Source organism: Numida meleagris, chromosome 6 (assembly GCF_002078875.1).
Source record: "Numida meleagris isolate 19003 breed g44 Domestic line chromosome 6, NumMel1.0, whole genome shotgun sequence".
Lineage (NCBI taxonomy): Eukaryota > Metazoa > Chordata > Aves > Galliformes > Numididae > Numida > Numida meleagris.
In genome coordinates this window covers 55,236,630-55,257,675 of record NC_034414.1, presented here as the reverse complement: position 1 = coordinate 55,257,675, position 21,046 = coordinate 55,236,630, and the positions used below count along the sequence as shown (strand labels likewise).

The 21,046-nt window shown below is 42.2% G+C and overlaps 1 protein-coding gene across 2 annotated transcripts in view; it reads right to left on the bottom strand.

Annotated features, from left to right (window-relative positions):
* Positions 1-21,046, bottom strand: part of KCNH5 (potassium voltage-gated channel subfamily H member 5) — a 158,103-nt gene that overhangs the window by 28,600 nt on the left and 108,457 nt on the right. For both annotated transcript variants that reach the window (XM_021403118.1, XM_021403119.1), the window contains 2 exons: positions 18,922-19,174; positions 9,070-9,266 (listed from right to left, as the gene is read on the bottom strand). In XM_021403118.1, coding sequence (XP_021258793.1) covers positions 9,070-9,266; positions 18,922-19,174 — 450 coding nt within the window. The remainder of the gene's footprint in view (positions 1-9,069; positions 9,267-18,921; positions 19,175-21,046) is intronic.

Sequence of the window (21,046 nt, the reverse complement as noted above, 5' to 3'; positions counted from 1 at the left end):
AGGCAGAAGACAGCAGTCAGTTTCCAACAGAGCCTTGAACTTGGAGTGCAAAGAGGTAAGCTGTCTGCCCTGGATGCACAATGAGCAATTTAAATATTTACATAGGAAGCACTGTACAAGATCTTTCTGGCAGCTGAAACATCTTCTGCAGAAAACTAATAAAAAGTAATCTAACCTTCAACTGAATGTCCAAGGGGAGGTCTTAGAGTTCAAAAGATCGCTGACTGCTTAATTAACAGAGTTAACAGAATCAGAGGCTTTTATAACTGAATATGCTATGCTTTTTTCCTAACAGTATCTTACACCTGAAAACACATTCTGTTTTTGTAATCTTTAGGAAGGGAAACAAATTAAGACCGGGGGCTGTGGAAACTGAGAAATAAAAATATGAGGAAAAGACATGGATTAGTAATAAGTATTCTTTCCTAAATGCAAGTTTTTTGCCTTCAAGCAAGTTGCTCAGAAGTGCAGTAACGGGATCAGCTTATTTCAGGTGTTTCCCAGAATCCCCCTGTCCCTATTCCCACCTCTGGCATATATGTAAATCAGCTCCTCAAAAATTGCTCTTCCAGAGCTTCTTTTCACAGGACCTGAACCAAGGCAGCTTGCTAATCACAGCAACTGGCTGACAATTAAAAAAGGCAAAGTCAGACAACTATCAATAAGTTGGAAGTGACAGGCTGGGTTTTATTTTTAACTAAAACAAGTGGGATTCATACTAACTTCTCCAAGTTTCTCTTGCCCTCTGTGTACAATTTAACTCTTATCTGAATGCAGTTTCTTTGCAGTAGGAAGCAGCCCAAAAATAGCATTCAAAGTAAGGTAAATCCAGGAATCGATGGCAATCAAGGAAGCAATGATGGAAGCCACCAGAGAAGTTGGTCCCTAACATTTCTAACATTTCCTCCTTTTTCTGCAGGTGTTGTGATGGAAAAGTGGTAGATCCCTATGTTAATTAGGCTCAGCATCTCACACAAGAAATAATACATTCCTCTGGGTTTGTTGGTTTCCTTTGTTTGGAAAGGTGTGAGTTAACACAACAGACCTCTTTCCCCATCTTCTGCACACATCCCACCTGCATGAGGGTGCCTGCAGCAGTGGCAGCTCCCGGGACACACTGAGGACATCACAGAATATACTGGCTTCTCTCAGCAGTAACACAATTGCACTTTTAACATAGTGAGCTGTGGCTGGGCTCATGGCATTTTAGGCACCAGAGGAGCCATACAAGCCTTGGGAAGACCAGTTTCAGCACTATGTCTGCCCAAGAGAGCATGCTGCAGAGCTACCCCTGGGAAAGTAACAGCCTACAAGCAAAGCTCAGGCACATGATGATGGTGATCTGCCCAGGTCTGCTGCAAGCTGAGACATTGCGCCTGTGAACTTCACATCAGAGCTCAGGGGACTGATAATAAAAAACTTTACTGACTGGAAATAGAAAATAACACAGCCGTGTTGCTTCTTAGAGTCACCAAGTTTGGAAAAGATCTCCAAGATCATCCAGTCCAACCATCCACCTACCACCAATATTTCCCCAGTAAACCACATCCCTCAGTACAACATCTAAACGTTCCTGATGCACTGTGCACACTGCCTCCCTATCAGCTGGAGGAAATTAGAAGCATTAAATGTAATCAATGAGGGAATGCGAACACAAAACATTTAATTTTTTAATATTTGCCAAATTAAAAATAGTAAACCTTTGATTTACTTTATCATCATACAAATCCATTGTAAGCAACGCTGCCCTGAATCGATATTAACAGACAGCCTGCAGAAAGCTCTCCGAGAGAACTACAGAGTCTCTTCATTATGGCAGTTTTCTAAACAAAAAAATGGTATTAATTCATGGACACTACATTAGCAAATCACCCCAGCCTGGACCTTCCCTCTAACAAGTGCAGTTTACACCTGTTTTTCAGCGAATGCTGCCAATCCCTGACATTTCCTGATCAATGATGTATCCACACACAAATAAATCACTCAGTTTGCATTTCCCTGGCTGCCTGAAGAAGAGATGCCAGCACATTCTGCTGGGGTAAATCAGCACTGCCTTGTGTAACAGCTGCTGAGTCTCTTTGTGCACAAAGCAGCACATCAGCACATACAATTCTCTTCTGCAGCCATGCTGTACTGTTCAAAGCTCCTTGAAAGCAAGGCAGAATTGCCATGAGTTTCCCAACAAAGACCAGCAGTGAAATAATGGTGTGACAAATGAGATCAAAGCTATTTTGATTTAGACAGAGAAAGAAGCTGCATGTCCATGCAAAAAAAACCCAAAAACCAAAAAACAAAGCGTACACCTCTGTAATGCCAAAGGATTATCACGACTGGGCTCAGTCCCACTTCTAACAGAGTCGTTGGGGCTTTGTCTCACAGCAGCACATTTTAGAAATTATATTCAGGATAGAACAAGGGTACACTAGTACCTTGTGGGATTAATGTGGCTCTGAAACACAGGCAGATGCAGAAATCCCTGCTGCTCTCCTCTGTGCCTGCAGTGAGGACTTGGCGTGGCAATTGCTCCCACGGCCCCAGTTCCCCAGGGTCTGCATGACCTGTCCTGTGCCCAGAACAAGGGAGATGATGAAGTGGCAAACAGGAGAGGGAGGAGAGCAAGGCACAAGGGAAAGTCAGGTTCACAGCTACCAACAAAAGTGAGAAAGCAAACCCACTGATAGCTTTTACACAGCAGCATCTCTGCTCGGGGACAGCTGTCCCATGCCGCCTGGCAGAGGCTTAGAGGCGAGAAGTTAATGCTGCCGCAGCTTTCTCTCTGAATTATGCTGTTCTTCTACCTAATGAAGTCATGCATGCCCCTCCAAGGACTCACTCACTTCCCTGCTTGCAACTGACTCGGATCCCTGTGCCCCTGAAGTGGAGCTAAAGGAATTATGCTCAGAGGAGCAGAAGATGAGAGCAAAGAACTGCAGAAAAACTTAAGTTCAGGATGGACATCCATCCTCCACCATGTGGGATTCTCTGCAGCAGGAGGGCAGTGAGGGCTGCGCTGCTGGGCCACGCTGGGTCCCATGCACAGGTCTAGACATCTCCAGAGGTGGTGCCAGATCTAAATCAGTGAAACAGCCCTTTGGGAAATACCATAATGGAATAGTAGCATATCTGGAGATAACTGAATACAATGAAGTCAAACAATAAAGAAAGAAAATTGGCTTAAGTGAAAGCTTCTTAGAGCATAATGGAGGCTGCAAGGTCTGCTAAGATGTGAACAAAATGAAACCATATTGATTTTGGAGGGTATAACTTATTTGCTCTGTAATTCTGCTAAACTGTAGCTACAGCTAAACTACAGCTGTAGGACTTCACTTTCTAGGACAACACACTCATATAAAAAGCAGAAAAAAACAGAGAGAATTAAAGACCAGAGAGGGACACGAAAGGGCAGGAGCATCCTGAAACAAAGTGTAACATTTTTTTCTTCACATGGAGATGGATGAAGGAATTTTGGTGAAATTAAAGGCAAAGCTAGTCTGTGAGATGTACTGGGGGAAAGGGCGGGAGTGAAAATCCTCCTGTATGCTCAAACTAAGCTGACTTTATTGCTGTAAAAAAATAAAAAGGGGAAAAATAATGAATAAGGTGTGTTGTTTTTGTTACGGGTGAATAGGAAAATAGATAAGTGAGACTGTTGCCTTACATGGCTGACAAAGGTGTAGTTTGCCCTGGTCACAAGAGAGTTGCTGCAATAATGAAGCAAGTGAACACCCAAGCACACTGTCACAGGCAGAACAGCTAGAGGCCAATGTTGCTGTGCTTCACCTGGGTGAATGAAGATGGGTGTCACCATGTAGGGCCGGGGAAGCCCTCTGTGCCTCCTCGCCTCCCCTAGGGGCTGTGAGCAGCCTGATGCATTAGCATGCAGATGCTTTGAGTGTTGGGAAAGGCAAAGACAGGGAAAGGAAATATACACGTTGCCATCAAGAAGTGGATCAAATTAATTTCCAGCAGGCTTGAGCAAGCCGCTGAGTTGCAAGCACACTCTGAGTTCAAAGTCATGCCAAAAGCCTGCTGGACGTGTAAGCCCTAACAGAAATGGATGTGCTGGATCTGCCCTTCCAGAGACTTAATCCTGCACTCACTGGGACCCTTGCCGCTGGCTTGAGCCAGCAGTGGAATAAGCTGCATGTACAGAAGAAAAGTACCAGGAGTGAGAGAGAGATGGGGACCAAGTGCCAGACTGGGAGTGGACATCTTCCTCATCACAGAACAGGAGCCCAGAGCCCCTCTGGAGCACCCAGGAGCTGATCTACCTTACTAGACACTCCCTAAGCAGCACGTCTCCCTGCTTCTCCTTAGCAATAATGATGGAAAAGCTTCTTTTGCCCAGATACGTTTGGTCACCAGTGCTGTCCCACAGGGAGGAAGCTCCCAGTGACAACTGCAAAAACGGGTGAAAATGGACGACAGACCTGCCAGTGTGTGGGTGGAGAATGGGGGGTTCCCAGCACACTTTTCCCCATAGCTACCCCTCAGCTTTCTGATGCCAGTTACCCAACCCCACGCTCTGATCCCTTTCTATGTGAGTAAGTCATTCCCCTCAAGCAGTCAAGATTGAGCAGGAGCAGCAGCTGGCCAAGTGCAAACAGCTCTGCTGTGATTGTGAAAGGCTTTCAAAGCTCAAAACCTGAGAAAATCTGCAGGTTCACCAGAACACGGGCATCCTTCAGGAGCAAGCAATGCACAGAGCAACACCTTCTGCCTCTGACATTGCTTCTGCATCACGACACAAGAAGAGCTTGAGAAGTGACAGAGGGAGGGGATCCTGAATGACCTTTGGTACAACCTTCACTTTCAGGAGACAGAAGCGCAGAATTCAAATTAAAATACAGCTTTTTTAAAAAAAATTATGTGACAAAGAAATGATGTATGATTCACTTGAGAAACAACACATGATTCCTTAAAACCTCAAGCAAAAACAGAAAGCCAATTTTAAAAGAGATTATTCTGACCTAAAATAGACAAAGAGAACATTTGTGTTAAGAGAGTCTGACGGCCTCACCTGCTCCACACTGTGCTGGCCGAATTAGATAACATCAGTTGCTCACAGCATTGTCCCTGGCTTTAAGGATGTCACATGGAACAGAACAGAGCCTCTCTGGAGGGTATTTCACTGCCTTAAAGCCACTTGCTTTCTTACATTTCCTCGGCTCATTCCTAGCACACCTTCCAGGAGAAAATGTGCCAGAGACCCTACATGGCCAAACATCCTCCCCTTGGCTCCTCCAGATTCATTTAACACAACTCGTTTTGCTCACAGTAGAAAACAGCAGTAAGCAACCATGTACCTTAAAAGCTGAGGAGGGAGATTTTTGCTTTACTGAAGCACGGAAGAATATCAGCTTTGATTTCAGAGGGCCCAAAATTTCAGTTTGATTTTTCCTGCACTTCTACAGACCACGGTGATCTAGTAGTTAGCTGGAGATGGTGCATTAGTTGGAGTAAATGGAAGCAACAAGGAGAAAAGGAAAAAGCTTAAGAAATATCTCAGCTGAACACTTGTTTTCTGTGGAAACACAATCGGTAGCTCAGTGCAGGCCTTCCTTCCTAATTTTTGACTATCAATAAAATGTGCATATATCTGTATGGGTATGGGTCTCTTAAAAGTCTAGTAGGCTCCCTTCCCTTGGCCAAAACTTTACGGCTCAAGCTTGCAGAGCCCTCACTCTAGCTGCACGAAATCTTAAAAGGCACTTAATGAATTAGACGTTATTAATATTCTCTTCCAACATCAGAAGGCAATACTTAACTCTTTGAAGACTCATCCCAAATGCTGCTTTAAAAATTCCAGTCCTCAGAGGCAGCTATGTAATCTCATTGCGATTTTATAGAGTATCTTTCCAGATTAATTATTTCCCCTATTTGGAAAAAAAAAGTTCAAAGTCCTGCCTCTGCCTTGGAGTGTACATTAGCGATGTTAGATGTGCCATAAAGATTACAGAGCACGAAACAAGATATGCTGCAATGCCTTGCAATTACAGATTAAAAGTCACTTCGTCACCCTGAGCAGGAGAGAGGACTGCAGGTTGGAAAGCGAGCAGGCATGCTCACTTTATGGGCTCGTAAATGCAGCGTGATGGCTGAGCTACCTAATGCACAGAAAAAGAAAACAAAAACCCAGAGTTGATAATAGCACGCTGAGCAGATGCCTTAAGTAGGTCATTCAACATGCCAAGCCTCTAAATGCTATTTGGGAGTGAGAAAACATTATTTCCCCACTTCAGTGTGACTTTCTCTTCCCTGCCATGTGGAACTAACCTTCTGTACTCAGCACTATTATTAATTTATTAGCCTTTTGAACATTTAAATTGTTTCACAGTCTACAGACTACATCTAAGTGCTTGTTGAGGGACAATGCTGCACAAATATGCGTGTGTATGCACCCACATGCATACAAACATATTTGGAAAAGCAGACCTGATGAAAGAGCAATTCTCCCCGTCTATGTATTTTTGACAGTGAGAACAAACAGCCACTTTGTTGAGCACAGAACTGCAATGAGTGTATTTTTGTTATAATTAAATGTCAAACCTAACAAGCGATGACTACGTAGAAAAAGTGCTAAGTATATTTCTATTGAAATCAATTAAAGGATACAATGATTTTCTTTCCATTTAGATTACATGACTCCAGCACAAATTGCTGCAGTACAGTGCAGCTCTGTCTGCCTGCTTTCATTAACTGAACAACTGCTGTTTGTCTGCCTGATGAAACTGTTCTGGATGGCGTGGCTTCTCTCAAAGGCTGAACTCACAGTCAGACACTTTGTGTCCAACAGGGAATTAGGTACACTTTCAGCAGATATGTTGTTTGAAACAATCCCCTGAATAATTTTATGTAACAGGACCTGGATTGTATCCCCACTGCTGAAAGCAGTGTGATCTGTTTTGTGCCTAGGAACAATACCCATAATTTCTGAAAAAGCAAGCTCTGGCTCAGCACAACTTACTGCAATACCAGGAGAAAGACTTGTCTTGAAATAGCTCTTGAGTAGGAGACATTACAGGTGGAGTTCATCTGATGTACCCTTGGTATTTAAAAGTTAGCAACTGAGGATTGCCTCAAAAGTCAGCAGAAAGGCGATGAGTTTCCCATCCCAGATTACGCATCGAAGAGAGACCACACGATTGCCCTCTAAAGGAAGCACTCCCCTTCATGGTCTATAAAAGTGACTGGTGAGTAGCTCAGAAGTCATTGCCCAACTTTTCAGTGAAATTAATTCATGTACCACATTGACATGATCTTCCTTTGACTCTAATGCCAACAAATGCACCCAGCTGACGTTGCCTTTCCTTCCGCAAAACCCAACCTTTCATGAGCAGCGCTCTTCAGACACTTCTTGCTTTGAGTCACTGGCACCGTGGCACACTCCATGTACCTAACGCTCCCTGCGTGTTTTCCACCAGTGGGACTCACTCTGCCAGCGCCCTGCAAGGAACCAAACTGCCCAAAAAAGGTATGTGACAGAGAAGAAAATCCATAGAAACACAGCCAAGTGATTATGGCCCTTATGCATCCCAGGACTGCAGAGTTGAACTCCAGCATGTTGGCCTGACAAGAAAAGATCTGTTTGTCTTTTTCCTGTGCTCAACCTTGTCGCGGCTAATGGGGAGTCCCAGGAATCTAGCTGAAGTGACAGGTTTACCATTTTGAGAAGGAAAGAATACATTTTGACACAGTGTACGTGGTATTATCTTGTCCCACGAAATCACCATCAGGAAGGCCTGGACAGAATTGTCATTTTAGGACTGGAGCTGGTGGCGTGTGTCAAGTAGGTGAGGGGGATGCTGAAGTCTTGACTTGGAGGACAACATATCAATAAAATAGCAAAAAGTTAGAAGCCCCAAAGCAGCTTTCAAGCCAAAAGCCCTTCTTCAGGACCAAAGTGGAGTTAACAAGAGGTAAGCTGACAAACTGGAACCTAAACCTAATTATAATTCAGCTCTTTCAGGCTGCTGCACAGACAGAGAGGGACTATAATCCCATTGCATCTACTTTTTTCCAAGGATATTCTGTGTCATAGTTGGTATATTAAGGAGCACACGAACACACTAAAAATTAAATCTTCTTTGTAGCATTTGTAAGATACTCTTGTGGCCAGGGAGAAACTATATCCTGTAAACTAAAATTCCAGTTCTGTTTAATTCCTGTAGCTTCAGAGCCTGAAATTATCTTGTAAAATTCTGAGGTAGCCTTGATACCTTATCAGGTGAGATGTCCTAGCTGCAGAAAAATGTTTTTCAGCAGCTAGAGGTTTTCAGTTAATGCTCAATGATCTATAAATCGTTGTTAGGAGATTTCTCTATGCAAATGGAATTTATATAACCCTCATCAATCTTAGAAAAAAAAAGCATCATGAAGATTAAAATTTGCAGCCACAATATGAATTAAAGAATCCCTTAACCTGTTTTCAAGATATGTCCTTATAGCTAATTAATTTTTAGATGGAGTACTCTTTGAAAGGCCTAATGGATAGTGAGCATTGCTGATTGATTAAAAAATGAGCAGGAGGATTTAAAAAGTGAGCTGTGAATGTAAAATTGCTACCAAGCTTTATTAACCTTGCCATATTAAAATTCTCAACTATGCAAGTGAGAGAAGTACTAAAATAATACTTTTGCTGAGTACATTTTATTTATTTAACATCAATAAATTTCTCCTAGTTGGTCTGTGCCATGCAAATCCATCAGACTATTCTCTTCTAGCAGGTGAGAGACTGAGCCTCACCTCTGAGGAACCTAAGATACGGACTCTCTCAGACTATTATATATAACTTTATACATTATGCAACAGAAAGAAAAAAAAAACAGCAAAGCAAAGAAAAAGGAAGTGTAATTCATATGCCACCCTGCCAGGATTGCTACTCAGAGCGGCAAATCTATGGCTAACTTTTATTGAGCCATCATTAACAAAGAGCTACAACATTTATTGAAAGGCCAGTTAATCTGCAATGACCTGAAAACATCAAGAGTAAACTGCGGCTTATTCAACACTGCAAACAGTGTGCAATCTCCTGGTGAAAGAAAGGGAAAACAAGAGCAGCTGCCTTACCCGTTTCCTCAAATTACAGGTGAGCGTGAGGTTCCTTGAGAAGGAGTTTGCAAAAGCAGTATAGAAGTCCAACACTTTAAGCAAGGCTTCTCGTTTAATAATATGTAAATCGCAGTATGTCAGAGCGCGTACATTGGCACATGCGTGGGCCAGACTGGTTTCCTTCCAGAAGATATCACCAAACACATCACCTTTACCTGAAAAACAGCAGGACAAATTTGTTAAAAGTTAACACTTATGTGGCATTTTTCAGCATACATATGATTTCTTCCCAAACTTTCTTCTGCTTCCGAATAAGCTAACGTTGGCTCCCAACTGTGAAAACTAACAGCAGTAAAAGTTTTAAAAATATCTGAGGTATTTCAGCATCTTTAGCAATAGCCCCAGGTTTTTAAGATATTTATAGATAGCTCTGCAAAGTATCACAGAGCATGAAAGCCAGACTGTAAAGGTCTCAGTGTAGCTGAAGATGCAGGTAATGGATTTTCCAAAAGCCCCTGAACATAATAAGTAGTTACCTAATGGTGAGGTGTCTGAATATTTCTGAGAGTCATTCCTATGTGACACAGGAGCCCTGCTCTCACTGAAAGCCTATGTCATTTAGGCTACTTTATCACCACGACTTTGCAATGCTGTTTAAGAGCCAGCTTCCACACACCATGGATCACTTCTTCGATGCTCATTAAACTCTTTTACTTCAGTGAGAAAGGTAACATTCCTTCTGAAAACCCACCAAAACCATCCCTGAGACTTTTAACCTCTAAATATCCAGCTCTAAATCTTAAGCAGACCCAACAGTCAGCTTCTAAATCCAAACACATCCACTTACATAGAGGGTTCTGCTTAAGTCTGTATTCAAATATTTGCTGACTAAGAAAAGGTTTGACCCCTTAGACACCTGCATATTTAACTAACTACAGCCAGACGTGAACCACCGCACGCATCAGTACAGGTTAAGGGCTGACCTGCTGGAGAAGAGCCCTGCAGAGAAGGAGCTGGGTGTCCTGGTTGGCCATGAGCCAGCAGGGCGCCCTTGTGGCCAGGAAGGCCAATGGTGTCCTGGGGTGCATGAAAAAGAGGTGATCCTCCCCCCCTGCTCTGCCCCGGTGGGACCACATCTGGAGTGCTGTGTCCAGTTCTGGGCTCCCCAGTTCAAGAAAGACAGGGAACTGCTGGACAGAGTCCAGAGGAGGGCCACAAAGAGAAGTGAAGTAGGCAGAAGCCGTCCATCACTGCCGTGGGCTGGGTGAGGGCCTCAACATGCACTTGGTGGCTGACGGCTCAGATTCTGAAGCAGAAAGCATGGTACTAAGGGCACTTAGGAAAGAAGGTTGCTTTGGTCCCCAGTGAAATCCCAGCCTTTTATTTTTGTAGTTATTAAGAGGGAACTAAAAATCAGTCAGTCAGTAGTAGTATCTCTATTGATTTTAGGTACCAAGCAGCCCCTTGGTGAAGGTTTGTGATTTTATAGTTTGGGGAAAGAAAAGGTAATACATTTTAATGCTTCTTACTCTAAGGACTGGCAACATTTCACTCAGCTCTATTTTAGGAACACAAGGTAATAACTTATCCAACCTTACTACTCTTTGGGGTCAGAGACCATTTCTCTATTTCTATTTCTGCCTCAGGTATTGTATCCAGTAACAGAACTAACATTTCTCATGCAGTCTGTACAGCAGAATCATCTCTCAGAAAGGTTATAGCAGTTTCATTGAATTGCGTTAAAATAATTCTCCACATTGAGATGTCATTAAGATGAAATGCAATACATAATATTGCTGATATAGTTGATAAAACAAGTTGCCTCAAAATGCTCTCCTTATCACAGTGCATTTCCTACAAATATATAATTTATCTAACGTTCTGTTTCAAAATTACCCTTTGCAGTTAATTGCCCTTCTCTTTATGCACAGTTTAAATCCTGGTTTACAGACATACTCAGTACAGTTACATAATTTATAGAAAACAGACCATTTTGGAAGTGCACAGAATTGCTTAATGGATTTGCTCTCCAAGGTGGACACACGACAGAACTGAGCCTTGGTTTCAGCAGCTGCATAATGCAGTTAAAAAGAATTCAGTAATGGGGACTGGTACGATCTTCCTGCTGAAATGCGAGCAAAATACTTTTTTTCCTTTCTATATTTTAGGTAATATATAAATAATTCAAGCTGAAAGCAGTGGATGCTGACTCAGAAACTGTGCTAGGGAACATTCCCAAATCACAGACAGATAAAATCACCATTCATAAAATCGAGATCTCCTCATCTTCCGCAGTTCAGTGAGGCAGGAACGACACCGGGTTCCTCTGAATGAGGCTGAGAAGACAAACTGAATCTCTGCACTCCTTCATGGGTCAGCAGGCAGTGCACTTAAATGGGGAAGTGGTTACTTGAAGAGACAACTTAAAAGGTAAAGATGGTATTTGTCTGCTGCCAGTGCTCATTGTTTCGCAGGAGGTGACCACAAGAGGCCCAAAAGCTTCCTTCAAGAAAGCATACTTCAGAATCTTGGAAGAGCTTATGGCTTTTTGAACTTGATGTTTTCCCCACACATTTCCAAGTCTCATCTGCCCTTTGTAAACGTGTTAAGAACTGTGCTGCATGAAAACCCCCAAGAAGATTCCCCAAAACAATGCACACTTCCTCATAAATACAGAGATTAATGTACTGTACTTCATCCCTGTTAACCGTAGCTCACTGAGTGGAGAGCAGTAATTATTCATTCAAGTTTTACTTTATACAGTGCAACTAATGGGATTTTTTCTTCTTCCTTAGAATTACAATTAAAAATGCACTGGGTAGGTTTTAAACCCCACCTACTCAGAACTCATCTCCACTGGTGCAGATTGTTACAAGCACAGCATGCAGGCTCTTGTTCACCACTGGTTAAAATGCATAGCCAACGGTGGTGACGGTGTTAAAAAATAATTCATTGTAGCTGAGAATTCACTCTATCAAACAGTGTGATTGTGCTCTTTGAATATGTTGTAGTTTCCATGGAAATAAATAGAAGGCATTACTTGTGGAGCAATCTACGTATATGTCCATACATTAAACATACATATGTATCCATGCATATATGTATATATCTAGAGAATTAAACAATATCTAACTATATAATAGATAATTATATTTCTATATATCATTATTTTATATTGTGGATAACTCCGCCACACAGAAGCAGGGGACTGATGTTCTCTACCACCTTGCACCATGGCCTGAGTTTCCAATTTGTGAGACAGTAGCTCATGGTTGGACATCTCAGGCAAGGCTATATGAAACTCCTCAGGTGTTGGAACGTGGCTCTGGGCAGCCTGGTCTAGTGGTTGGCAACCCTGCACTCAGCACATCCCCTCAGAACTCAGTACCTATGAAATGGCAAAGTTTATTTTCTTCAGTCAGAAATCAAGCTAAAAAATATATCAGTGGAAATTATAACTTGATAGAGCTTTTGGGAGAAAGTCTGGATGGGCAGTGAGAATAAATTCCTGATGGAAAACTGCACTGAGAGGAAAAACAAATAAAAGGGGCAAAGGTTTCTCCCTAAGGCAGTAGCTCTTGTGGACAGGAGCAAATTTGGAAAATATATATTTTGCACTCCTAGCTAATAGGCCAGCTACACTACTCCCTGTATTAAAACATCTCCCAGGACCCATCAGTCACACTAGCAAAAGCCAGACATGATGAATAATGTAGGCTTTCCATCAGGATATGCTTAAATCGTCTGTTACTTACGAACAGCAGAGGCAACACAGACCAATTTAGTTGCAGAATCAGTAAAATTGCATTATACACAGAAAACATTCACCTAATTTGTTCAGGTACCAGTAGCCATGAAATGATGGCAGGTGCACAGGAATGGAGGTCAGGAAACAAATATCAAGTCCCTGCAGCCATAATTACATCGCTACCAGTACATATATTCATACACATACACTGTCTGTGCCTATGCATCTGCAGTGAAACCTCTGGCTGTCAGACAGACATATCTCGAGCTGATGAAGACATCTGATGAGGATGGAAGGAATTTGCAGTTACTTGCAGAAGCCCACAGCTCTGCAGTCGTTGGGTGAGCTGGTTAACAGCTCCTTGCTGTGAGACATTGGCTGATCCAGCTATGAGCAAACAGGGGATAAGGATAGGTGCAAGCTCACCAGCTCTCTCCTGCCAGCTGGGACATCATTGCTTCCCATGAGCACAGCCCATCATGTGCAGAGGTGACTACCAGACTGTGATACAGGGCTCTGTGCCTTTGTGGAGGTTCTGGCCAAAATTTCAGCCTTTCCTAGGCTACCCTGAGAAGCCAGGACTTAATTGAAAATCAGTTCACAGCAGTCAGACATCCAGCTTAATGGGACCCCATATATTAACATGTGAAAGGGCAGAATGAATGGAGAAAAGAGCACTTTTAGCACTTGAAAGACTCAAAATAACCAGCAAAGACACAATAATAGGAGACTGTGCCCAAGATTCAAGTCCATGCAGGCAAAGGCACTTTACATTATTAAACACAGTGCAACCTTCCCCATCTGTGCCTAAATACACAAAATAAATGTACCCTTCATCCTGCAGTCAGGACTGCTGCAAGAGGAGGGAAAGGTCAATATTCTCCTGCTAGTGACGGGTTAATGGTCCCCATCTCTCACACTTTTAGCACGTCTCCTCTTCATTTTTCTCAAGGAGCCCCAGCTCCTCATGATGGGAAATCTGTTTTGATACAAGAACAAGTATCCATCCTTCCTGACTGAAGAAATAAACTTGAAAGCATGACCATACCCACCATCTTCAATGCTCATAAGGCAAATCAGATTGCCTCAGACTGTTAATCCGATTTAAAAGAAATATATCATATGATTGCAAAATAATTTTTTTTCTTGCACTGCCAAGACTTTCGAGCTCCTGGCAGTGAAGCATGCAGGTCTAATTCAAAAACATCTCAATTCAGTGGAAGGAATCTTTCTGACATTGCAGGCTGCGGATCGCATCTACAGCACACCAGCTGGCACTAAATTAAGATTGATGCTTCGTATTATAGTTAACTACGGTGCAGACAGAGACAGAAATATTTTAAACTCAGAAAATGATGTGAAAAATTGAACACTCCCTTTAACTCCATCAGTAAGAGCTAATAACACCTTTGAAGAAGTAACAGTAGGAATAAATCTTACAAGGTACTATGCATGTTAACCCAGACCTGTAAGATAGGACTCATTCCAGGGAATACGCTTAAGAAGAACTGCACAGTGCAAAGCTGCACATCACACCGTGTCTCAGATCAATACTCCTTTGAGCACTGTACAAAATATTCTCAGATTCAGCACTTGAAAAACAGCCTACATCACCTTAATTATTGCAGTCCTGCTAGCTGAAAAATACACAGCTTTCCTTTCTGAATCATTTGCCAATTAGTTAATTTAGAGCTTTAACTCACTGCAACAATATGGAATTATCCTACAGATGCAATAGGACATAGGTAATAATGTGCACCTGGTAGCAATTTACAGAAACTGCTGTTCAGTGGATTGCTACCAGGTGCACATTCTGAAGCTGGGGAAACTCTCAAAACCAGCTTGACTTATTTTACTTCACTTAAAAAGCAAAAAAAATCACTACATAATACTGAGCTGATTTTAGGTAAGGACGAATTTTCTACCTTCCTTCTAAATGAGAGGTGACTCAAGCTGCAACTACACTAATTAAAACCATAGAATCAGGTACTAACGCTATGAGATGGGATTGGATGGGCAGTTTTTCACACTATACACTTCATCACACATGGTGAGTCTTATCCTGCGTAAAGCACACACCCAGCTGAGTTACACCATGGAAATTCAAAGTGTTGATGCGTGGATCCCGAATACTGAATTACTAATGTGTGCGGAATAGAGCGATGGAGCCTGGGTTGCTTAAGAAGAATAAACCCAGTAAACCACATTGTTGCACTGGGACTGTATGCAGAATATGCTGAAAATTAGCATGCAACACACAAAGAACAACTCAACTGAATACATACGGGATCGGGATCCTAAGTGCGGCTGAAACACGAGCTATTAAATTTATATTCCTCTTGGCTTGGCTATCAAAATTGAATCTCTTCAGCAGCAGCCCCCAGCTGGGAACTCTCTGCTCAATATATTTCTATCACTACACAGTTTGAGCAATAGTTTTGATCAATTCCTACAATCAACACTTGAACATGGTGAGTCATTATTTTTTTGTTGGCAGGACTTCTCTGAGCCTTGCTGATCAATCTGCCTGCTTTAAGTTACTGCACAATTCACATGCTCAGCTGTGCTAATAGCGGGAGCTGCAAAGCAGCTTCCAGGCACTGGGCTGGTATTGTCCCTTACACAAAACTCCTCGCCAGGAGCAAATTCAGGTTAATTGCAGCAGGGTGAGCTGCTCAGTGCCCTCTGCCAGCAGATGCCTCGTTCCATTAGAGGACTTCACGCCCCCGGTCTTTCCTAAGACATTTCTGCTGGGAACATCTCCCCATGCAGAGCAGTGGCAGATTGGTTGTTTACTCCTGCTTGAGGTGGTGGACAACTACAGACGTGCCTTCGCAGGGTCACCTCTCTCACTAGGAAAGTTTGGTTAATTAGAGACAAGACTGCTTGCCCTTCTCCATTATCGTGGGAACTGCATACGAGGTATTTAAAATGACTGGATCTGGTTTTCCCTAGCAAAGCAGCTCCCCTTAACTCCAACTCTGAGCACAGTGCTCAGTTTGCTAGAGCAGTGGTGAGCACTTGTGAAAGGCAGGAGGCTGTCCCCAAGAAATGAAGACACTTAATGAGGGAAACACCTAATGAGGAGACACCTAATTGGGCACCTGGGTATCTTCATTAGCGACTCCTATAAACTGCAGATTTCTAGGCTCAATTGGTTCATTCTCTTACTCTACCAATTTCTGTAATGGTAATTACTGCAGAAGCCGGGCATTTAATTACAAATGAGAACAAAACCAAATCAGGGGAGAAGAAAAATAAAACAGCGTAAAGTTGTCCGGTCAGTCACTGGGTTTCATCAGTTTTCAAGCACAAGAAATGCCAAGGCTGGGGCCTTGGAGCCAGCAAAACTGCTACTATGCAAAAAAGATTGTTTCCTCTATCTTTTAGAGCCCATGAATAGCACTTGAGTGGGATATCCAAGCTCCTGAAGACACCATTTTAGCAAGGAGGGAGGCTGGCTGCACCAGCTTACTATGGCTACAAGAGAGAGAGCTGCAGTAAGGGAAGATGAAGAAAGGAAAGAGCAGCAGTGTTGAGGAGCAATTTATGCTTGGATTCAAGGGAGGACAAAGCCCTGACCTTTGGAGAGAAGCATAAATGAATGCGAGGGATAGAAGATGCATGCTCTTAACCCATTTTGTTGCCCTTTCCTGATTGATTTTTCTTAGCTTCCCCACTTCTAAGAAGACATCAAAACTTCCATCTACAGGTAAATATGGCATAAAAAAACCACCAACCCCTTCTCTCTCTCTGCAATGCAAATAACACTGCACCTGGATGAAAAACTCTATTAAAATAATAACTGCACAATACCAGTTCCATACCAAGCTTAGGAAATGGACTGCCTTGCAAAGCAGCTAAATATCCTGCTATTCTCTTGCTTCCATGGTAGAATATAATAAGGACTAGGTTCTGAAGGATGCTTATCCATTTTCAATGCAAGTTACTGCTGGGGGATGAGGAGGATGGACAGACTGGCAGTACAGCCCTGTAAGTCACCTTTTCCTAGGAACACCAGTGTGAAGGCATATACCTGGAGTATTCAAAGTAACCCATGAGGGTTTTCATGTTTGGAAGAGGTTTTTAAACTCGGCCTTCACCTTCTGCAGAATTATTTTCCTTTTGCTTTACCCTCTTGGGGGAGAACAGATTAAAAAAAATTTCTTCTCTGCTGCCTGATATGCAGTTGTTATTTCAGGGGCAATTGCTCAATTGCTGTCACTGTAAATCTCTCCGCAACCACATCTGAAAGAGATTTCCTTCCACAAGTGAATTTTTAGGATACAACATCTCATAATTACTCAGTACACTGTTCTGTTAAATAATCTGTCAGAGCAAAAGAAAACTTCTCAGTGTGACTATGATTAAAGTAAGCAGTTTATCCCACTCTAAGTCAGATTTAGGCGTTCTACCAGTCCCTACTGTACACAGTGAACATAGCTCTGAGTCCCTAGATTGCCTCTCAGCAGCCACAACAGAATCCAAATCACTTTTGGTAATTAAAGGTAATTCCCTTTAACAAGATATGGTTAAAGGGCTCACTAGCCAAATGGAGAATAATATAGGTACTGGATTTGCAGTACATGCAAGTAGGAAACAAAAAGTTCTCACTGTTATACCAAGCACAATATTCATTAGTAAATTCAGTAAAGTTTTGCATGTAATCCACTTAGTGATGGCTTACAGTTATAAGTTATATATTTATTGTTTGTTTCACTGCAGTACCCTGAAAACCATTTTATTTGGTTAAATGCTGCTGCTTACTCTTAAAGCTTTTCTTTTTTTAAATAGCTGTAAGCAAACACAAGAGATCCTTTCGTCACTGAAATTAATAATAAAAGTGAGATGGCCCAAGCAAGCTGGAATACAAGGAGTATTTTGCTATGGAAATTACAGATTTAGGAGCTATCACCGTAATGACTTCACATCTGAATATGGAAACAGGTTCATTCTTACATTAAGTCTCTCTTGTTAAAAAACCTCAGTATATTCTAGAGTACAAAAAGCTGCAGCAGCTAGTTGGAAAGAGCACTGATGTACATATGTGTCTCCATACACGACCAGTGCTGACCTCCATATATGCCCTCTTTCCACATGCTGGCACAACTCTCCAGTGCCATCATGACCCTCACTTCCCAGCAATCATCCCCACGAGGCACAAAAAAGACCCATGGTGCCCCCTGGGTCTGCCCTTACATGAAAGAAGCAGCACAGAGGTTCAGTGACATGAGCAGTCCCCTAGCTCAGGAGCAGCACTCGCATTTGCCTTCAGAGAGCCACATCTCCAGTTTAAGAGAAGGCAAATAGCTAATGCTCAACAGAGGTGAGTTCTACAATAAACAGATCTACTATGAACAGGCAAGACAGACCCTTTTCAAGGAGTGTCACCCGTTCTTCATCTACATTGTAATGCCTCCGAGGACTAGTCCTTTCTCAGCACTAGTGCTGATCACTCAGTTCCACCTTCTGCTACAGAATTCCTAATCCCACACAAGTTAGTGAGGGGTCTGCATTTGGTTATTTCCCACCTACTGCTGGCAAACCAGATGCCACAGTGGAATGGTGCGGGGATTAACCCAGAGCTCCCCCAATACTCAGATTTCTCATGAATCAGGCTGAAATATACAGTGCATCCCTATCTCTTCACACAGACACACTGAACTGTTTCCTTTCTGTAGAGCCACTTCACTACAAACAACAATTTTCTTCCTGAAGATACTGCTCAAAGTTATTATTCTTGGCTAGAATACAGACAAATGGAAAGCCCAGTGCAAAGGTTAATATGGAAATCCTCCTGAGAGACAGATATAAAACAACGTTCATTTCCTCTAGCAGACTGTTTCAAAGATGTCATGCGCACAGAAGCCATTCTCTTCTGCTTAGGGACACTGTAACTGTGACCAGCGAACCATACTAGGCAGAACAAACATTCTCAATGGAATAAAAGATGAAGGGTTTGCTCCTAGAGTGATCTCTCTTGAGACCTAACATCCTTATCTTACGACAACCACTAGCCTCCTGTAGTCTTAGCTGGTGTAAGGCAGGAGTAGCAAATATTCAACACTACACAGAAGTCAAATGTATCCCAAGCACCATCGTTTCAGTAGAGATCACAGTACCTAAAATAGCCACCACCTCGTCGTCCTGGATGACTTCTAGGGATCCCGAGACCACAAAGCAAAGAGCATCAACACTCTCCCCAGCGTGATAGATGAGGTCCCCCGGGGCACAATGGATCGTCTGAAACTCCACGGCCAGGGCTCGCAGGCAGCCATCGCTGGCCAGCCGGAAGGCAGGGTGCTCATTAAAAACTTTTCGGTTTAGGTGCACACAAATATCTGCTCTCATGTCCTTTGGGCAAATGGAGAGAACCTGAATGAAAGAAAGACAAAAAATAATCAGCTGGGAACGTGACAGTGTGGCAGAGCACGCTTTATGAAATAACTGAATAGGCAGTTTCGTCTGGGTGGATCTTAAGCTTCTGGTGGGAGTTTTATCTTGAAATGAGGTGGCATAATTTTTCTACCCATCTGTTGCTTCAAGAAACACAGGTGAAAGGGTGGTGCTATTCTGTTACCCCTTCACACTAGTCTTCCATAATTGCAGGTGACTCTACTTTGTCCCTATCCCTCCACAGTTGGTGCCTAGACCATCCGCCCACTGCTACGCTCAGTCCCTGCAGGAGCACAGCATGGACACTCAGAGCTGAAGAAACTTGAAGATATGCAAAGGCAGACCACTCACAATCCAAACCACCAGATTTAGTCACATCTGGAAACCTAATCTTCAATAGTGTTGATGCAGATGACCACTTACCAACATGTATCCAAACACACCTAGGGTTTCATTTCAGCACTGTACAGACACACAGTAAGTAACCTGCCCAGGAGGGCTTACAGACTAGAAAATCCGAAGAGTTTGAGATTAGAGCAAAAAGAAAGTACTAGGAAACCTCATGAAATGTAAAGTAAAGGTGAATGAAAACTGCCCTGCAAAGGTGAAGATGTATTTACTGCAATTAAATAAAGGCCTTTAATTAAGTTCTTACCTTCAATAGCTTTCCCTATTGAAACAGTAACATAAATACACCTGAAGAAGAAAATGAAAATCTGCGGGTCTTATTAGGCATGTAAAATGTTTAATATTTGCACATCCTCCTAAACACACAGACACCTTTATAATTCTAAAATGTCTCTATCTGTTTGGAAGCTAATTTCACTGAGAAACATATAAAACCTTGTAACATTTTGCTAGGATAGACAATGGAAAAAGGAAGAAGACGAAGAGCACTCTGTAAAAGTCATGTAAGGAAGAATGCAGATCAATAGTACTTACTAACTCCTCATTGTATGGAATCAATCTGGCAGCTTGCTCTGCAGACAGTTTGTGAGAGAGGGACATTGGGTCAATGTGCTGACTAGCACTGAATATTAGCAAACAGAGGGAGACTCTGGAAACCCTGAACAGACTTAGAGGCAAACTGTCATATTAATTCAGAAGTAAAGTCATGACCTTCATTGTTGCTTAAAGCAGAAGAGGTATAAAACAAGTTACTGAAAAGTATAACTAAAAGATCCAAAAGCACAGAATGGGAAAACAATAATGATGACTTTCTAGTTGGATTAATAAACTCTAGTTCCTTTCTTGTCTTAATAGACCAAAGTGTTTTGCTGTCAAACATACAATGAATGTAAAAGACGGAAAGAGGAATTCATTCTCTTATTCTCTGTACTATGACAGCAAGTTTGCACGTGGATGTACACTTGCCCAGTCTACAAGGGGTTATGCAACCATATGTACTAACCTCTTCCATTATGGGTCAACTCACTCATACTTGTCATATCGATCCCAAAATACCTGGTAAAATTACAGCTTAGAAGGCTTTGATTTAATGCTTTCAAATTATATAGGTTAGTTGTACCAATGGACAACTCTCTTCTAAAACTCGCTGTTTATGAAATTTGTTTTGTTTGGCTTCCATCTAATAGCCAATAGCTATTGATATTATATTATGTTATTGATATTATAGCTATAGCTAATAGCTAATAGATCTAATAGATCTCATCATCTTGCTCTGGTAAAAGACCTTGCTTCTGATAAAAGATCAGAAATCTCTTCCACATCTTGGTGTTTGTAAAATACAATCACATCAACTCTCAATCTCAACTTGAACAAGCAACAGAGATGATGCTTCTTGTGTCTAACACTGTGATGCACAGTATCTCCTTGGAAACTTCCTTGTCT